General features: G+C 30.4%; 1 protein-coding gene across 1 annotated transcript; it reads right to left on the bottom strand.

The window, feature by feature from the left end:
* Positions 1–4,596: 4,596 nt before the first annotated feature.
* LOC101505117 (uncharacterized) lies at positions 4,597–5,664 on the bottom strand. The gene has a single exon (XM_004497526.1). The coding sequence runs from the start codon at positions 5,662–5,664 to the stop codon at positions 4,597–4,599; it is 1,068 nt and encodes a 355-aa protein (XP_004497583.1).
* Positions 5,665–18,642: the final 12,978 nt, after the last annotated feature.

The following is an 18,642-nucleotide window of genomic DNA, read 5'->3' on the forward strand; positions in this document are numbered from 1 at the left end:
CACAACATTTAAGTTTTAAATGCACAAAATAACCTTTCAACTAAGCATGCACCTTAAAAGGGTTTCCATATGCCAAACATGCATAAACAAGGTTGAAAAATGAAGTTTTTAACAAAACAACATTGTTGTATTCGAATACAGCATCTCTGTATTCGAATACAAGGCTGTTTCACAATTCAGCAAAAAAAACAGCATGTCTGTATTCGAATACAACAGTCTGTATTCGACTACACAGTAAGTCAGTAGCAAAACAGCATGTCTGTATTCGAATACAACAGTCTGTATTCGACTACACAGTAAGTCAGTGGCAAAAACAGCATGTCTGTATTCGAATACAGCAGTTTGTATTCGACTACACAGTAAGTCAGAGGCAAAAACAGCATGTCTGTATTCGAATACAGCAGTCTGTATTCGACTACACAGTAAGTCAGAGGCAAAAACAGCATGTCTGTATTCGAATACAGCTTTCTGTATTCGAATACACATCAGACAGCAACAGGAAAACAGCAAAATTCAGCAAAAATCAGCTTTTTAAAGGGTTTCAAAACCAATCAACACTTACACACAAATCCGAACAATCACACTTAGCAATTCCCACACAATCACCACGACAAATGGGATTTCGATAAACATCATACTTAATCTCAAATCCTAACACTTAGCACTGATAACGCAATCGCTACAACATCGTTAATTTCGAAATAGTATTGCAAGCAAACATGTTATCACCAAATTCCAAAACATAACACTTAACATTTATAACACAATTAATACAACATCATGGGTTTCAAAATGGTATTGCAATCCAACATGTTATCACCAAATTCCAAAACAGAACACTTATAACACAATTACTACACATACCAAATGAACCAACAATTCACAATTTAACAGGGTGTAGTCTCTCACGAACAAATACATGTGCAGTCTCTCACGGACAAACACAATTCCCTCAGGAACGTAAGTCGTAAACGTACTACCTATCACGGGTCCGTACCGTTTACCGAGGTGCCACCTATCCCGGGTCTGCACAACTTACCAAACGTAAATCGTAAACGTACTGCCTATCACGGGCCCGTACCGTTTACCAAGGTGCCACCTATCACGGGTCTGCACGATTTACCAAAACACACATAAGTAAACGAGACATTAAGAGATTCCCCATTCTTAATTCTCATCTAACTTAAACCAGGGCGTAGTCTCTCACGGACAAACCCCTGCGCAGTCTCTCACGGACAAACGCAATTCCCGCAGGAACGTAAATTGTAAACGTACTACCTATCCCGGGTCCGTACTGTTTACCGAGGTGCCACCTATCCCGGGTCAGCACAACTTACCAAAACATACACGAGTAAACGAGACATTAAGAGATTCCCCATTCTTAATTCTCATCTAACTTAAACCAGGGCGTAGTCTCTCACGGACAAACCCCTGCGCAGTCTCTCACGGACAAACGCAATTCCCGCAGGAACGTAAGTCGTAAACGTACTACCTATCACGGGTCCGTACCGTTTACCGAGGTGCCACCTATCCCGGGTCTGCACAACTTACCAAACACAATTCCCTCAGGAACGTAAGTCGTAAACGTACTACCTATCACGGGTCCGTACTGTTTACCGAGGTGCCACCTATCCCGGGTCAGCACAACTTACCAAAACATACACGAGTAAACAAGACATTAAGAGATTCCCCATTCTTAACGCCCAGTTAACTTAAACGATTTTCAAAACAAAATATTAAGTAACCGAGACATTAAGAGATTCCCCATTCTCAACGCCCAGTTAACTTAAACGATTTTCAAAACAAAATATTAAGTAACCGAGACATTAAGAGATTCCCCATTCTCAACGCCCAGTTAACTTAAACAATTTTCCAAACAAAATAATAAGTAACCGAGACATTAAGAGATTCCCCATTCTCAACGCCCAGTTAACTTAAACAATTTTCCAAACAAAATAATAAGTAACCGAGACATTAAGAGATTCCCCATTCTTAACGCCCAGTTAACTTAAACAATTTTCCAAACAAAATAATAAGTAACCGAGACATTAAGAGATTCCCCATTCTTAACGCCCAGTTAACTTAAACGATTTTCAAAACAAAATATTAAGTAACCGAGACATTAAGAGATTCCCCATTCTTAACGCCCAGTTAACTTAAACGATTTTCAAAACAAAATATTAAGTAACCGAGACATTAAGAGATTCCCCATTCTTAACGCCCAGTTAACTTAAACGATTTTCAAAACAAAATATTAAGTAACCGAGACATTAAGAGATTCCCCATTCTTAACGCCCAGTTAACTTAAACGATTTTCAAAACAAAATATTAAGTAACCGAGACATTAAGAGATTCCCCATTCTTAACGCCCAGTTAACTTAAACGATTTTCAAAACAAAATATTAAGTAACCGAGACATTAAGAGATTCCCCATTCTCAACGCCCAGTTAACTTAAACGATTTTCAAAACAAAATATTAAGTAACCGAGACATTAAGAGATTCCCCATTCTTAACGCCCAGTTAACTTAAACGATTTTCAAAACAAAATATTAAGTAACCGAGACATTAAGAGATTCCCCATTCTTAACGCCCAGTTAACTTAAACGATTTTCAAAACAAAATATTAAGTAACCGAGACATTAAGAGATTCCCCATTCTTAACGCCCAGTTAACTTAAACGATTTTCAAAACAAAATATTAAGTAACCGAGACATTAAGAGATTCCCCATTCTTAACGCCTTAACAAATATCTCAAAATATCTAGATATTTGTTAATTTACCATTTCACCCATAACACATAAAATTCTCCGTAAAGGATTCACCGCACTTAATTGAATTTATTCATCGACGAGTAATTCTAAACGGCCTCGAAATATCTTTTTGATCATATAAACTCCAAAATATTATTAACTTTGGCTAAAAAGCCTTCGAGCCAAAATCCAAAATACACAAAAATACATAAAGTATACTTTAAAATTATGGGTCTTACAGTATTTGAATATGACAGCACAGAGTTTGCTACTGACTTATGATTTCGCACTTGTATTCGAATACAAGAGGACTCTATTCCATAACACATAAAATTCTCCGTAAAGGATTCACCGCACTTAATTGAATTTATTCATCGACGAGTAATTCTAAACGGCCTCGAAATATCTTTTTGATCATATAAACTCCAAAATATTATTAACTTTGGCTAAAAAGCCTTCGAGCGAAAATCCAAAATACACAAAAATACATAAAGTATACTTTAAAATTATGGGTCTTACATTCAAGGTCTGTAGTGTCAGAATGTATCTGAGGGATAATAGGTGTAGGAGTATTATTTGTAACAATAGAGAAAGGATAAAGCTGTTCAAAAAAGATAACATTTCTAGAAACAAAAAATTCATTAGTATGTAAATCATATAAGAAATATCCTTTAGTACCATTCCTATAACCCAAAAAGACAATTTTTCTAGCACGTGGCTCAAATTTTGTTCTATGAGCATTTAAAGTGGAAGCATAAGCTAAACAACCAAAACATTTGAGGTGCAGTAAAGTAGGAGGTGTGTTGTGAAGTAAAGTAAAAGGAGTTTTATTATTAATGAGTGGAGAAGGTAACCTGTTTATTAAATGAATAGCATGTTGAATAGAAAAATGCCAAAAGTTCTTAGGCAAGTGAGCTTGAAAAGAGAGAGATCTGACCACATTGAGAATGTGTTGATATTTCCTTTCAACAATTTCATTTTGTTGAGGACACTCAACACAAGACCTTTGGTGTAAGATTCCTTTAGATTTGAAAAACTCATTCATTGAAAATCCAGGCCCATTATCAGTGCATAAACACTTTAATTTAGTGGAAAATTGTGTTTCAATGTAAGAAATAAAGTTGATGATATGATGTCTAGTTTCACTTTTAAATTTCCTCAAATTTATCCAAGTAAATCTACTATAGTCATCCACAAGAGTAAGAAAATGTTTATGTCCAGAAATAGAGGAAATAGAATAAGGACCCCAAATGTCAGCGTGCAAAATATCAAAAATCATAGAGGACTGACTAGTTCTAATAGGATAAGGTAACTTTCTTTGTTTAGAAAATTGACATGTATCACAAGGAAAATTGTTATTAAACTTGTTAGAAATGAAAGGAAAATGTGAAGCAATACATTTGTGTGTAGAATCAGAAATGTGACATAATCTATAGTGCCATAAAATGGAAGAATCTGAAACAGAAAAAGTATTATTACAAGAATTTCTAGATATTGGGAGAGATATGTTGGCATGAGCTTGGAAGACATAGAGATCTCCATGTCTATCAGCTGTACCAATCACTTACTTGGGGTGATTCTGCAAAATGAAGCATTTATCAGTAGTAAAGGTAAGGTAACATTTAGACGAGTCAACCAATTTTGTTACAAAGATCAAATTGACATGAAAATTTGGAAGATAGTATACATCATGCAGAGTAATATGTTCAGATATTTGTATAGAACCAGATATCTTAGTAGTAATAGTTTGACCATTAGGTAATTTCATAGTAATAGGTTGAACAATAGCATGAGTAGAAAAATGAACAAAATTATGAGTTATGTGATGAGTAGCACCTGTATCCATTACCCAATAGATAACTTGTTTACCAAGTGGAGAGGAAATTGAATTGAGAGGATTATTTTGAACAACAACAGTATTAGTTGAAGCTGAATCGATGTTGTAGATGAAGAAACTTTAAGATTATTTTGGAGAAGTTGAAGAATCTGATTATACTGATCTTGAATAATAGTAAGAGATGCGTCAGTGCTCTCTTGATCAACTGGAGAGGAATCTTGAGAATCTGAAGCAGTTGCAGTATTAAAGGCTGCTCGAGAATGTCGTTGTTGAAATCCAGGTGGATAACCATGTTTTAGAAAACATGTTTCCACTGTGTGGTTTGTTCGACCACAATGAGTACAAATTCGATTAGAATTCTGATATGGACCACGACCAAACGCAGAATTATTGTGTCCTTTACCTCGATTATTAGAATTATTGGTGCCCCTTCCTCCTCCATTATAGTGATTATTTTGAACTTGCATGGCCATAGCTTGATTTTCAGGGGCAGAATTAGAGGATGCTTGAACATTAAGTTGTCGTTCTTGACCAAGAACTAAAGAAAATGTTTTATCCAAAGAGGGGAGGGGCTCAAGAAGCATGATTTGAGAACGAACATTGGAAAATTGTTCGTTCAAACCATTGAGAAATTTTATGACTCGATCTTGATTCTTATATTTTCTAAGGTCAGTAGTATCTCCACAAGTGCATTGAATTGCACAGACGCAGTCGCGAGTGGGTCTAAACGAATCGATTTGTTCCCATAAAGAGGTTAATTTGGTGAAATAGTTGATAATGTCGAGGTTACCTTGCTGAAGTCTTGTGAGATCATCTTGGATATCTGAAATTTTGAAAATGTCACCTTGAGAGAATTGATTTTCCAAAATTTTCCAAACTGTGTGTGCATTGTCGATCCAAAGAATTGAATGAGCGATACTTTCTAAAATCGAGCATTGCAACCAAGAGAGCGTCATATTGTTGCAGCGAACCCATGGATTGTGAAGAACATGTGTAATGCCGGTTGAAGAAAGAAGCCGTCGACAAATTTTAATTTGTTCTTGGAGATTAATACGACCTTCATTGCGCGTGCCCATGAATTGTAATTCTTGCTGTCCAATAATGGGGTAACAAGAACCAAAGATGGATTCTCATTGGGATGAAGATAATAGGGATTTGAGGAAAAATCAGAGAAAGGGTTTTCGGCCATTGAGGAAGAAAAAAATAAGGAAAAGGAAAGAACAAAGAGGTAATCAAGACCAGAAAATGCCTGATACCATATTGAATTAAGAGAAGAAGAATTATGTGAATTAAAAAACCTTGAAAATTAGGAAAGTGACCCCAAGTCTTACATATATACAAATAGAACCAAAACTAACATACCTTATAAAAAACCTAAACTGAATTCTGTTATTAGTGGAGATAAACTAAGGGTAACTTATATTTAATATTTGAAGAGATTAAAAAAAGGTGAATGACGATTTGGTGTGAGTATTTTTCCATTTAATGTTTGAACAAATTTCATAGATGAAGAATGAAAAAATAAAATGGTGAAAAGAAGAAACAAAGGCAAAAAAGAGAAATGGTTAGAGAAGATTTTGAAGAAAGTAAAAATAAAAAAGAACAATGTGTTATGTGTTAAGCAAATTAAAAATAGAGAACAATGAGGGTATTTAAAAATGCAAATAAAAAAGAGAGAGTAAAATAAAATATAAATTGAAAATGCTTTTAATATTCATCTCCCATTAATTAGGGATAAGGGTATGTTAGAGCATCTCCAACAGTAGCCAAATGAGTTCGTCCACTAACGTGTAGTTACGTAAAATTCAATTTTTGGCGAGTTCACTGTTGGAGATGTGTCAAGCTGTCATCACGGTTCTTTCAGGAAGGAACGATACTTTCATTGCAGTTACCTTTTTTTTATATTAATTTACGAATAATAATAAATGTATGACCGTTAGTGTCATCGTTGGAGTAAAAAATAAATGAGTTATTTCAAGATAATGTGACATAGTGGATCCCATTTAATGAACCCATATTGAGTTCACCGTTAAAGATGCTCTTTTTTTTCCACGAAATTAGCATTCGATAATAACCTAAGATAGTAAAAATCGTAAAAATTAGCGTTCTATGAGAAAAAACCAAGAATATGAAGAAGAGAGTACAACACTTTATTCAACAACAAAATAGATCATAAAATAAAATTAATAACAAACAAAGAACAAGAGGAAGAAAATGAAAGAAACATGAGAAAAAAAAAAATCACAATGTTCAAAAATTAAGTACTTGTGTTGAGGAGAAAAAAGAAAAAGATGTACCTTAGTTTGAAGAACAAAAGGTTTGGAAGAGTGTTAAAGGAAAGGAAAAAATAAATGAAGGATGAAAAATAAGAAAAATAAGAAAACAATGATTTGTTTGATTTTATGGGTGATGACAGAGAGAAGAAATTTGTGATTTTTGTGAGAGAATAAAGCATATCAGATAGAGAAGGAAAATAAAGAGAGTGGTAATAAGTGTAAACAAAATTACAAATTTCGACAAAAATGATGAAAAAAGTAATCAAAATAATATTTGTTTTTTAGATAGATAGTAGATATATTATCATGAATGAAAAGGTCTAAACACCTTTAAGTCTAAAAAAACAAAAGAAGTTTTCATCTACAATTATTGTCAACAATTTGTTCCATCTACAATGAATTCATGAAATCAATCAAGATCTCCTTTGTTGTGTATCAAATTAAAAATTGATTTTATTTAATTAGATACTATAAAGTAAGTCAATTTAATACATTTCTAATTTTAACGGTTATAAATTTAGACAAAATTATATCTACCATCCTGTTAGTCCGACACATTTTTTAGCGGAAAAATTATGGAACCAGTTATTTTTTTTAAACTTATTACAATTTAATTTGAAATTATTAGGATTATTCCTCTTCAACAAACCAACAATTGAAACATAAAAAATCATATATTAAAACCAAAATGAAAATCACCCAAGTTTTTGGTGTTTGTCGAAACCCATAAATTTAACACGAAGAAAATCTCCATTCCACTTTATTAGTTATTCGTGTTTATTAGTTCTTACGGCTAATTATGTTTTCTTTTCTCTTGATTCCGATTGATTCTTCTTATTTCCACCGCCTTTGAATTACTATTTTTCATTCATAATTGGATTCAGCTTAGCTTGTGTGGTATTGATTAAATCATTTCATTGGTTTGGAGATTGAGAAAAGGTGTTACCATTCGCCTATTTCATTTCATTCTTGGTGACTCTTGTAGATTGGAACCAAGCAATGGCAATATTATGATTTTGGTCCAAAAGTTGTACTTCACTTATATGTATCTGAGTTTCATATTTATGAGTTTGAATAAATCTTAAAAACTTGTAATTGATTTAGATTTCGGTTTTATTTTAAGATTTAATGGGTTTTGATTGCTAGCTTTACGAAGAAGATGAAAAACCTTTAAAATTTTAATTTGGATTATTTCATTCAAGTTAAAAAAATACACCATTCTAAAGCAAGATATTAAATGTTTAAAAATATGAAAGAGGGACAATATAAAAATTATTCACTTTAAAAATAGGGGACCAATTCTATTAGTTGGTGAGATTAGAGAACCAATACTACAATTAAGCCAAACTTACGAGCACAACACTATTTTAACACTTATGTGAGATTCTTTTAAAGGAGTTAAACGTAAATTAAAATATACGACGACATGCCCATATTAATACTTAAAGGGTCAATTTAGACTTAAAGGGTCAATTTAGAGGAAAATTAAAGGATTTATTCAAATAGTTGGTCAAACTTTAAGGATTACATGTGTAATTATAAATACAAAAGTATTATTTTAAATTTTGATTTGATGTTTTGCTTCAAAGTTATAACTTGAATCTACATAAGTGACCAATAATTGAGAACATTTTATGAAACGTAACACATTTACGTTACATTATGTGAAATATTTGGAAAACACGTAATTGTGTAGCATTTGAGAATAAACAATACTTGATTGAGTATAGTTGTGGTCATAGTGGTGTCTACCAAAAAAAAGTTCGTGATTTTTAATCAATGGTATATAGTTCCGCGCATGTATAGGAGTAAGAGAGGAATTAGAGATGTTTACAGGGATATAGTTATTTTGAGTATATTGTTATGTGATAATTGTCTGTGGGATACAGTCGGTAACTTATTCCTTTAATCTTTGTATCAAACTTTTTATTGAGGCACATCTTGTTCTTCGAATGCTTTTAATATTATTTTTTTCTTTTTTAAAATAAATATATATATCCTAATTTGTCATTCACACTTTTGCTAAAATCTGTCATTGATACTTCATGATAATATTTCATGTTTTATTTGCTTCTAATGAAGCTTATTTATATTTATAAAGCAAAATATTATCTTCAAATAACAACAAATTACAGCTCTAAGCTACAAGTTTATGACCCTATAAATTGTAACAACAACATATTAAAGTATTATTGATTGCAGTGCACAATCCTTGCAAAAATCCATTGTTAATGCAGAATAAGTTACAATTAGGGATTTGACCACATGTTGCAAAACATTTCTCTAAGTGAATTTGAACTTTGGCCATACCTAGCAAGATGAGAAATATTAGTGTTATAAATAATTAATATGCATAAGCAAAAAAAATTATGAAAGATTCAATGCAAATTGTTTACGTACATGTGGAGAAAAGAAAAACTACAACAAATGATGTTAGAAGAAACTTCTGCGTATTGATCATTGTTCTTTCTTTTCTTCAATGGTATATATTTTGTAAATCAAAAATTAATTTTTCCATGCTTCTATATGATATATATAATAAATTGTCTAAAAAAGTATGGCTTAATTTCACTTTTAATATATCTATTTTTTCTTATTGACGGAAAAGTCTTCCTATTTTGAAAATGAACTTTTGGGTCCTCAATTAACACATTTTTTTGTTTCAATCCAAACCTAGATTTTTTATCCCTAAAATGGTGATTGTTTTCCTAAAAAGAATAAGATTTGTTGTCTTAATTATAAAATAGAAGAGTAAATACGACATTTAGGGGCAAACAATCATCCTTATTTAAGTTAAAAATATTATAATTGATTAATTAAAAAGTTTAATTTAAAAATTGAATTTTTTTTCGTAAATATTATAAAATAGAAGAACAAAAAATGAAGTTAAGTCAAAACATTTTAAATAAAATAGATATGAATATTTACTTTATGATAATGATGTACAACATAAAATTTATATTATTTTATTAATTTTTATTTCAAAATCAAAGTCTTCTTTAATACTAAAGTTCATTTTAAAATTATTATGTGGACTAAGAAGTTTTTATGGAAGTTATTTTTATGAATCTGATAAAGTAGGAAGATCAAAAGTAAAACTAAATCAAAATATATTAAATAAAATACATATGAATATTTAGTATATGAAAATGGTTTTCAATATAAAATTTATATTATTTTATTAGAAGGTTATATTTTATTTCATAATCAAAGTCTTATTTGATCAGAAAGACTAAGTTTCCTTTTAAGATTATATTTTACTTACCATTTTAACATTTTATTGTAATTTTATGTTGGTTTTGTCTTTTGTATCGAATTGAACATTATTAATATTAATTAATTTTTTTGTTTTGTTTTTATTTATATCAGTAAATAAAAATATATTTACATGTTTAATATGTTTTGTATAATTTAAATACTTTAGTTTATTATTTTTATAATTTAATATTAAATAAGTTTGAATATTTTTTTAGTTGTATTAAACTTATATGATGTTTTATTTTAGTATAAATATAGGTAAAAAATATGAGTTTGAGTACTTAGGTATCTAGAGGATACGAATACAAGAATTAAGATTGATACTCATGAAGATACGGATCTAAGTATAGATATTTTTTAACGTTTCGAGTACTGAAAGCAATAACACTTTATCCAAACCCTATTCATTGTGATCTCTACTTATTACACTACAAGAAAAAAGTTAAACAAAGACAGTAATTTGGATGCATTGTCTACCACAAATCCGTTAAGTTAATTTATTTTTTGTATTTTACGACATATTTTATATTTTGTGATGAAATTATTGTTTCCCTCTTAGAGTAAGACAAAAAATGTATTTCTATCTCAAATTTGAGATAGAATTTATATTGAGTACATCCAAATTTATTTAGAATTTTGTAGAAGAAAGTTGGCGTCTTAGTTCACTACGCCAAAAATGACATTTTATATCGCGTCTTTTATAGCGCTTATTAAATACAAGCGCTGTTGTATGATATTTTAAAAATAACGGAGGATACAACAGCGCTTTTTTGACAAGCGCTGTAAAAAAAGCACTGTAAAAGACTTTGATTTCACATAATTAAAGGACCTATTAGAGCGCTTTTTGGAAAAGCACTGTAAAAAGGTTTTTTAAAAAAAAAATAAGGAGGTCTTTTACAGCGCTTTTGGACAAGCGCTTTAAAAAGTCTGTAAAAAAACGCTGTAATAGACTTTCAAAAAATAAAATAAGGAGGTCTTTTACAGCGCTTTTGGACAAGCGCTTTAAAAAGTCTGTAAAAAAACGCTGTAATAGACTTTCAAAAAATAAAATAAGGAGGTCTTTTACAATGCTCTTTAAAAAAGTGCTGTAATAGGCTTTTAAAAAATAAAATAAGGAGGTCTTTTATAGCGCTTTTTTTAAAAAGCGCATTATTAGACTTTTAAAAGTAAAATAAGGAGGTCTTTTACAGCGCTCTTTAAAAAAAGCATTGTAATAGGCTTTTAAAAGTAAAATAAGGAGGTCTTTTACAGCGCTCTTTAAAAAAAGCGTTGTAATAGGCTTTTAAAAAATAAAATATAACAGTAAATCGCTTCAGTTTCCTCTTTATTACATAAACTTCACTACACTTCAGTGTCCTTCTCCTCTTCATTATCCTTCTCATTGCGACCCCTAATGTCCCTACGAACCATATTGTTAACCATCTCCATTGCAAATCATCTCCATATTTGTTACTATCCATACGAACATTATTACGTACTCTTCTCAATGAGAACCCTACTCTGTCCTACGAACCGTTCGTATTTCTGCGCATTCTCGCTGTTTCTTCTTAAACGAAACCGTAACCCTATGAACTCTACGTATTTCTTCGCACTCTTCAAGTATTGTATTCATTTATTCATTTATTTCTTATATATATATAATGTGTCTGTTAATGCTAATAATCACATTTATTTGATAGTGTTTTACAAGTTTTCCGAGCTCAAATGGGTGCTACAGTGTCGAAGCAAAAATCGAATAAAGCACATGGATTCCAATAAAGGTTTGAAATGTATAGCTTTAAAATTTCATTAACAATCAAGCCACAAATATTTATTGACTTATATGTTTTATTTTATAGTGCTCTCGTCAAACTAACAACATAGACTGCAGATACTGTATATTACGATTTATGAAGGAGATTATTGTTATAATCCTAGAAAGAGATCTAATTGAAATAAAGGAATGCATATTACAGCGTTTTTTTTAAAAAGCGCCGTAAAACTAATACAAGCAGCACGTTTTTAGAAGAGATTTACAGCGTTTTTTTATTTATTTTAAAGAGCGCTGTTGTATCTTTTTACAGCGTTGGATACTACATCGCTTAATTTTTTGAAAAAGCGCTGTAAATGGCTTAAAAAAAGCGCTGTAAAATACCATTTTTCGCGTAGTGGTTGTTAAGGAATCTTAAAAATATTTACGTCATAATTAAGTTATTATTTTATATGAATTGCATAAATTAATTTTTTTTTTAAATTGATAATAAATTTCTTAATATTTTATATGAATTGCATAATAGAATTAATATAAACAATGAAAATAATGGATTAGAAATTTAAATAATATTTATGTAAAAAAACAAATTAAAATCATTTTATATCATATGTTTAGATAAAAAAAATAATGAAAAAGAAAATAAATAAAGAGAGTAAAATGAAATAATACAACCAATAGTATAATTAAATATATAATATGCATAAGAAAGTAATATATGGAAGATTCAAATTCTATTATGCAAATTGTCTACAAAGCTATTGAAAATAGAAGAACTACAACCAAAGCTGTGATAATAATCTTCTAATTAACGATCATTGTTTTTAAGAAGGATAGTGGTGAAATAAGTGGAGTGAAAATTGAAATATAATAGAGAGTAGAGCAAAAGAGTGAATGTTAAGAGAGAATCGGAATGTGAATGAGAGCGAGTGTTAACATATTGATTGACATATTCAATTTATACTACTAGCTAGCTTATAGACGGCCTCATGAATAAAGTGATAAAAGAAATTATGAACAATAAGTGCTATAGTCCACGTGTCATGTAAAAGTATATGTTGTTTCTATTGTAAAAGAAAAAAATCAAGGGACATTTAGGTAACACAACAAAGTTTTGAGATAATTTGATCTCCATTTTTTTTAATCCTAAAATTAATAAATTTTAACTATTGTTCATTCTTCTTTCATTTTCATACATTTCACTGTAAAACTCTGTTTGAATTGATACAATATTGTAGAATAGATCGATAAGTGATGGATAAACACTTTTTAGGTCATCTAGCTAAGCATAACCAACTGGCCTAATTAAATTAAGAAAATATGTAATTAAATTAAGTTCACAGTTCATGCTTGGCAAACAAAGATGTTATTTTATTACAACAGATTGATGTGCATTTTCTCCCTTAGATTATGATAGGCTGGCATGTGGACTGAATTTCATCTACATCTACACATGATACTAATGAACAACCACATGGAATTGAAATTTATCTATCTTAAGATTTTCATTTGTTTTACTTCATCTTTGTCTAGTAAATTACTGTATAAATGTATAATTACTCAAGCATTTTAGCACACTAGTAGAATTTGTGCCAATGTTTTTGCATAAATTGGTAAAAATTGTTTAGATTTTGAATTGGACACTTGGATCATATGCTTGTAAGCAGTAATTTAGTTAAGTTTTTCTGCAATGGCTATTAATTGTACCTCCTGAACTTGCCTATGGAAGCAAAGGAGTCCAAGAAATCCCACCAAATGCAACAATAGAAGTGAGTTACTGTGATCTCTTTGTTATGATTAGTTTCTTAATTTTTTTACATAAAACAAGTTTAGGTAAGTTGTGTCTCGGGGACTATGAGGGCAAAGGAATGCCTTAAGATCGAGAGAGCATTTAGTGAGGTACTTATATATTATACACCAATGAGGTCCTCACATCGAATAGTTTATGTAATTTGGTACTAAAGCTACCATTTTAGCTCTATCTCACAAAATCCATACTATATTCTTATGTATCTATACAACTTCTGTGTTCCATTAACACTACCACCACAACTCAAATTGATCAAATGCCTTAGGCTTAACTACTTTTTCAATTTCTGAGTTAGCAAGATGATTTTGTCTGTTTTGGACACGGTGCTGGAGACTCAGTCAGTTCACATTAACTGATTCTACCACGTTAGCCTATCCCTTCCAACTCTAGATGTCTAATAAAAAAAGAGAATTTCATTAAATTTTTATCATAAAAGTGCTTACGTATAAACTATTTTTATAACAAATGATAAATTAAAGTCATATTTTTCTCATATAAACTATAAGTTGTTTTTATTGACTATCCTGGAGAGATTGTAAAAATAAGCTGAAAACAACATATTGACATGTTATAAATTGTTTTCATTAGCTCTCTAAAAAAATCTTATGAGTTGTACCAGTAAATAGGTTTAAAAAGGTAGTCATAAAAGAAAGAAGAAAAAATGACCATTTTTGAATGTTTTGTAGTTTTGTTATGACATTAAAGTGGATTTCATTCGATAATACATTTTAACCTTTGCAACTGTTGGACTCCAGTTGGATGTTGAACTACTTGCCATCAAGCAGAGCCCATTTGGGTAAGTAATGGTTTCAAAAAAATAATATTATTTTCCCTGCATTATAGAACTCCTGTAGTTAATTTGAATGGTTTTGGGTTCTGCAAGACTGCTGTAAAGATTGTTGAAGGCTAATGCAATGGTTTAATATTCAGAGTGATAAGTTAAGATATTATGAGAAGATAGTCTCCACCCTAGTAGAGACTAGCGAGGCCCTACCAGATACAATTTAGTTCACCCTTGATGTGGCAAATAAGAAACAGAGAAAAAGTTGAAACATTGCTAAAAAAATTGATCATTTGTACTCAATATTTAATACATGACTTATCTTTGCTATGAGTGAAATTGTTCATGAGACTGGACCACAAAAATATAATCAATTAAAAGAAGAAAAAAAAAATGGTTGTTTTCATTTTTTGTGTTCTTGCACCGCATCACTGATTTTTTCAACTTTTGAATTTCATGTAATATGTAAATGAATATACAAGTTTTGCTGGAAGTAACACTAGTTCTTCCAAATATCTTGAAAATAAACTCTAGTGGCAACACCTTCCCATACAATTTGATCTTTAAAATGCTAGCCTTGAAGCTTTTTCTCAGGAGAAACTCAACAGAAAGTGAACCGATGCCTGAAATTATATGCGGCGCCGTTTGATATTGAAGTATACAAATAGAATTCCACATTCGAATGTGCACTTAAAACCTTTCTTGTGAGAATATTCCCATTCTTTGCTTACAATGTGGAAACCTTGTCAAGAAACATAAATAAGTAGACTTACAATGTTTGAAACCAAAAAAAGAAAGAAAAGAGAGAACCTTCAGATACCATCAAGAACATTAGACTTACAATGTTTTCATATGGTGGCCCCGCATGGAATCTTATGATAAAAGTCTCGCCATTGATGTCATCCTTCTCAAGGTTTTTGTAATAAAATTTGACTTGAAGAATATGTTTTATGTGTTAGATAAATATTTGACAATTCAAGAAAGGTTGCAATTTTATGTGACAGATAGGTATATGTGAAAGATAGCTTCCTTTTTCTTAATTGGGAGGGTGCAATTTAATCATTAATTGATTAAATATTAACTTAAATATCATAAAATTGTCTGAACACCATTCATGAATCTATATCTATTAGATTCAAACACACCTACCTAAAAATAAAAGCTAAATACCACAATTGAACTATTATTCTCTGTCATCAAAACACTATATAAACAGGAAATGGATTCTCTCAATTGAAATAGACTATACAATCTGAACTATTCGATTATTCGAGATACACTAATATAAATTCCTATAAGTTTTCTCTATACAATTAGAACCACATTTTCATTGGATAAGAGAAGTATACCCCATTTGTGAATAGTATAACAACAACATCAATAACCATTTTCAGCCAAAGAAAAAATTAAAGTAGGCAGTCATATCATTTTTACCCCTTGAAAGACATATTGCTGAAATGGGAATTGAAAGAAAGGTGACGTGTTTGAGTGTGCGCTGTGTGTTGGCCTCTTGGCTTCATCCAGTGTGTTACCATACTAAGCCATGCAAGGACAATACTTGTTGACGCCGACGTGTTTGTTTCTTTTTTCACATGCCGGAGAAGATCCGTCTCTATGTTGCCAATGCCAACACCACCCAATATTCTTGAGTGGTGAGCTTTGTCACGTGCTCTCAGCATGTCCATATTAATGTGATCATTAAGTGAGGCTACCCGTTTGAGAGGGAGGTAACTAGTACACACCACTGGGACAACAAAGTTGGTCATGCAACATGCCAACTATGACAACAACTTCGAAATGTAGAACTGAGTTGAAGTTTTCATTTGGTTATTTTTTGTCTAATGAGGATAGTGGTTAAATAAGTGAGTGAAAATTGAAATATAATAGAGAGCACAGAAAGAGAGTATGGAGTGTTATGTGTGTCAAAAAAACCAAAAATTAAACCAACCTGCAAAATTCAATCGAACCGAATTATTTTTAAACTAAACTGATTTTTAAAAATTAGAACAAAACCGAACCATTTTTATTTCAAAAAATTTAAATCTAAATTTGTTTTTTAGAAGTAAGTAGGGGTAAATATGTAAAATTTGGTCTTTAGGAACAAAAAAAACTAAATTCAACCAATTCGGTTCATAGTAATAAAATAGTTCGTTGATTTATAAAACAGTTCGGTTCAGTTTTTTAACTGAAAACTAGTGCAGTTCAATTTTCAAACAATTCTAATTCAAAATTGAACTTTGTCTGTTAAGAGAGAATGAGAATGAAAATGAGAGTGGGTGTTAACATATTGATTGACGTGTTCAATTTATACCGCTAACTAGGTTACACCTAGCCTCGTGAATAAAGTGAAAAAAGAAATTATAAACAAACAATGGTGTAAATAATAATGGTTCAGCTTTGTAACTCAGCATCACATCAACTATAGATCAAAATAAAAAGTCAATTCAAACCACTTAAAAAAGCATGCATATAGAAGGAGATAAAGATTCTCAACTTAATAGCAATTACCAATTTTAAGCGTCATAGTTCAATTAATTTGACGTGAATAGTGTTGTCTTGCTAGCCTTTGCATGTCATTTGCGGCTTTACACATCAGTTTTCTTCTCCTTTGTGATAAAAACAGAAACCTACAAAATAAAACATTTGTGAGCAAAATAAAAAAGTTAATCAAAGAAAGAAACCACCAATCAAAAGAAAGTTTCTAAAAAACATTAATAGAAATTAATATCAAAATGCTACCCTCTTGGCGTAGATTATTTGGAGTATTTATAAATGCCATAACAACAAGCTGTGGAATCATATAAATGAACAAAGTGAATAGGTTAGCAATCGTGCAATTCAATTTCTACGGGGCACATTATGAGAATAATGAAAATTGAAAATTCTTATCTCAAGTCTACTAGATTGAATACAATTATTACAAGACTTGCAGTTGACCCACAAAAGGTCACTTCTAGTATCAATCATTGTAGTAAACTTCTTTAGCAGAGATCCCAATTTAACTTTGGTAGTATACATCCTAATAAAAAAACCAACAATAATATTAATTATTAATTAAATCCCACTATCTCATAAAAATTAAATTAAATTCAATATTCTTTAGAAAAATTAAATATATAATAATATTATCAACAACTAAAATAATACTATCAATGGGGTGGTTGAGTGGAATAACTAATTCTAAAGAGAGGTAACCCGGTGCACATAGTTCGTTCAACAATGCTGGCCAACAACAAGAAAATTAAATACATTTTCGTTTAAGGTTATTTCTTTTTCTAATTGGTAAGGAGATGGAATAGGTGGATTGATGAAAGTGTTAAAGAGAGAATATTTTATGAGAATGATTATTAAGTTTTTCTATTTATATATGCCAAGCCTTCGTGAATTTAGTGCCGACAAATTTAAACGAAAATATGAAGAATGCCACTCACTTTTCATCTTGTTCGTGATGTATGCATAGTGACTAGGGATGTTCATGGTTGGTTTTTTTTTAAAAACCAAATCATATTCATTTTAAAACTAATATATGGATTTAGATTTATATTCAAATCTATTATTTGGTTTAAAATCGGTCATAAAATCAATTGTAAAATTGGTTATGGTTAAATAACCGGTTTATAATTAAGCAACAAGTTTTGAAAATTTTAATTTTAAAATCGATTTTTTTTTCAAAATCGGTTAAAATTTGATTATTTTTTTAAAAAATATTTATTCATAGTTTAAAAATCAGTTATTTAAAAAAATTGATTTTTTCGATAAATTTTTTTAAAAAAATTCTCACCAAATTTTTCGATTTAAAATTTCTTTGAGAAACAAAAGTTTTTATTTTTTATTTTTTTTCGATATTTTTTCAAAAAAAATATAATATTTCAAATTTTTTTTCAAGAAATAAAATCTCAAAATTAACAAAATATTGGTAGTGGATAAAAACCAAATCCAAATATAAAACATAAGTGGTTATCCAATCGGTTTATAAATAAACCGGATTATAACCATATGATTTTAACCGAATATTTAAAATGAATTTGGATGCGGTTTTAGATTTGGGCCTCAAAACCGGATTTTTTGCACATCCCTAATAGTGACAGTTAAAGCAATTATAGGTCAAAATAAGGAGTTAATCCATATCACTTAAAAAATGCATGTAAATAGAAGGACATAAAGATTTCCACCTTAATA

Source organism: Cicer arietinum, chromosome 4 (genome assembly GCF_000331145.2).
Source record: "Cicer arietinum cultivar CDC Frontier isolate Library 1 chromosome 4, Cicar.CDCFrontier_v2.0, whole genome shotgun sequence".
Taxonomy (NCBI): domain Eukaryota; kingdom Viridiplantae; phylum Streptophyta; class Magnoliopsida; order Fabales; family Fabaceae; genus Cicer; species Cicer arietinum.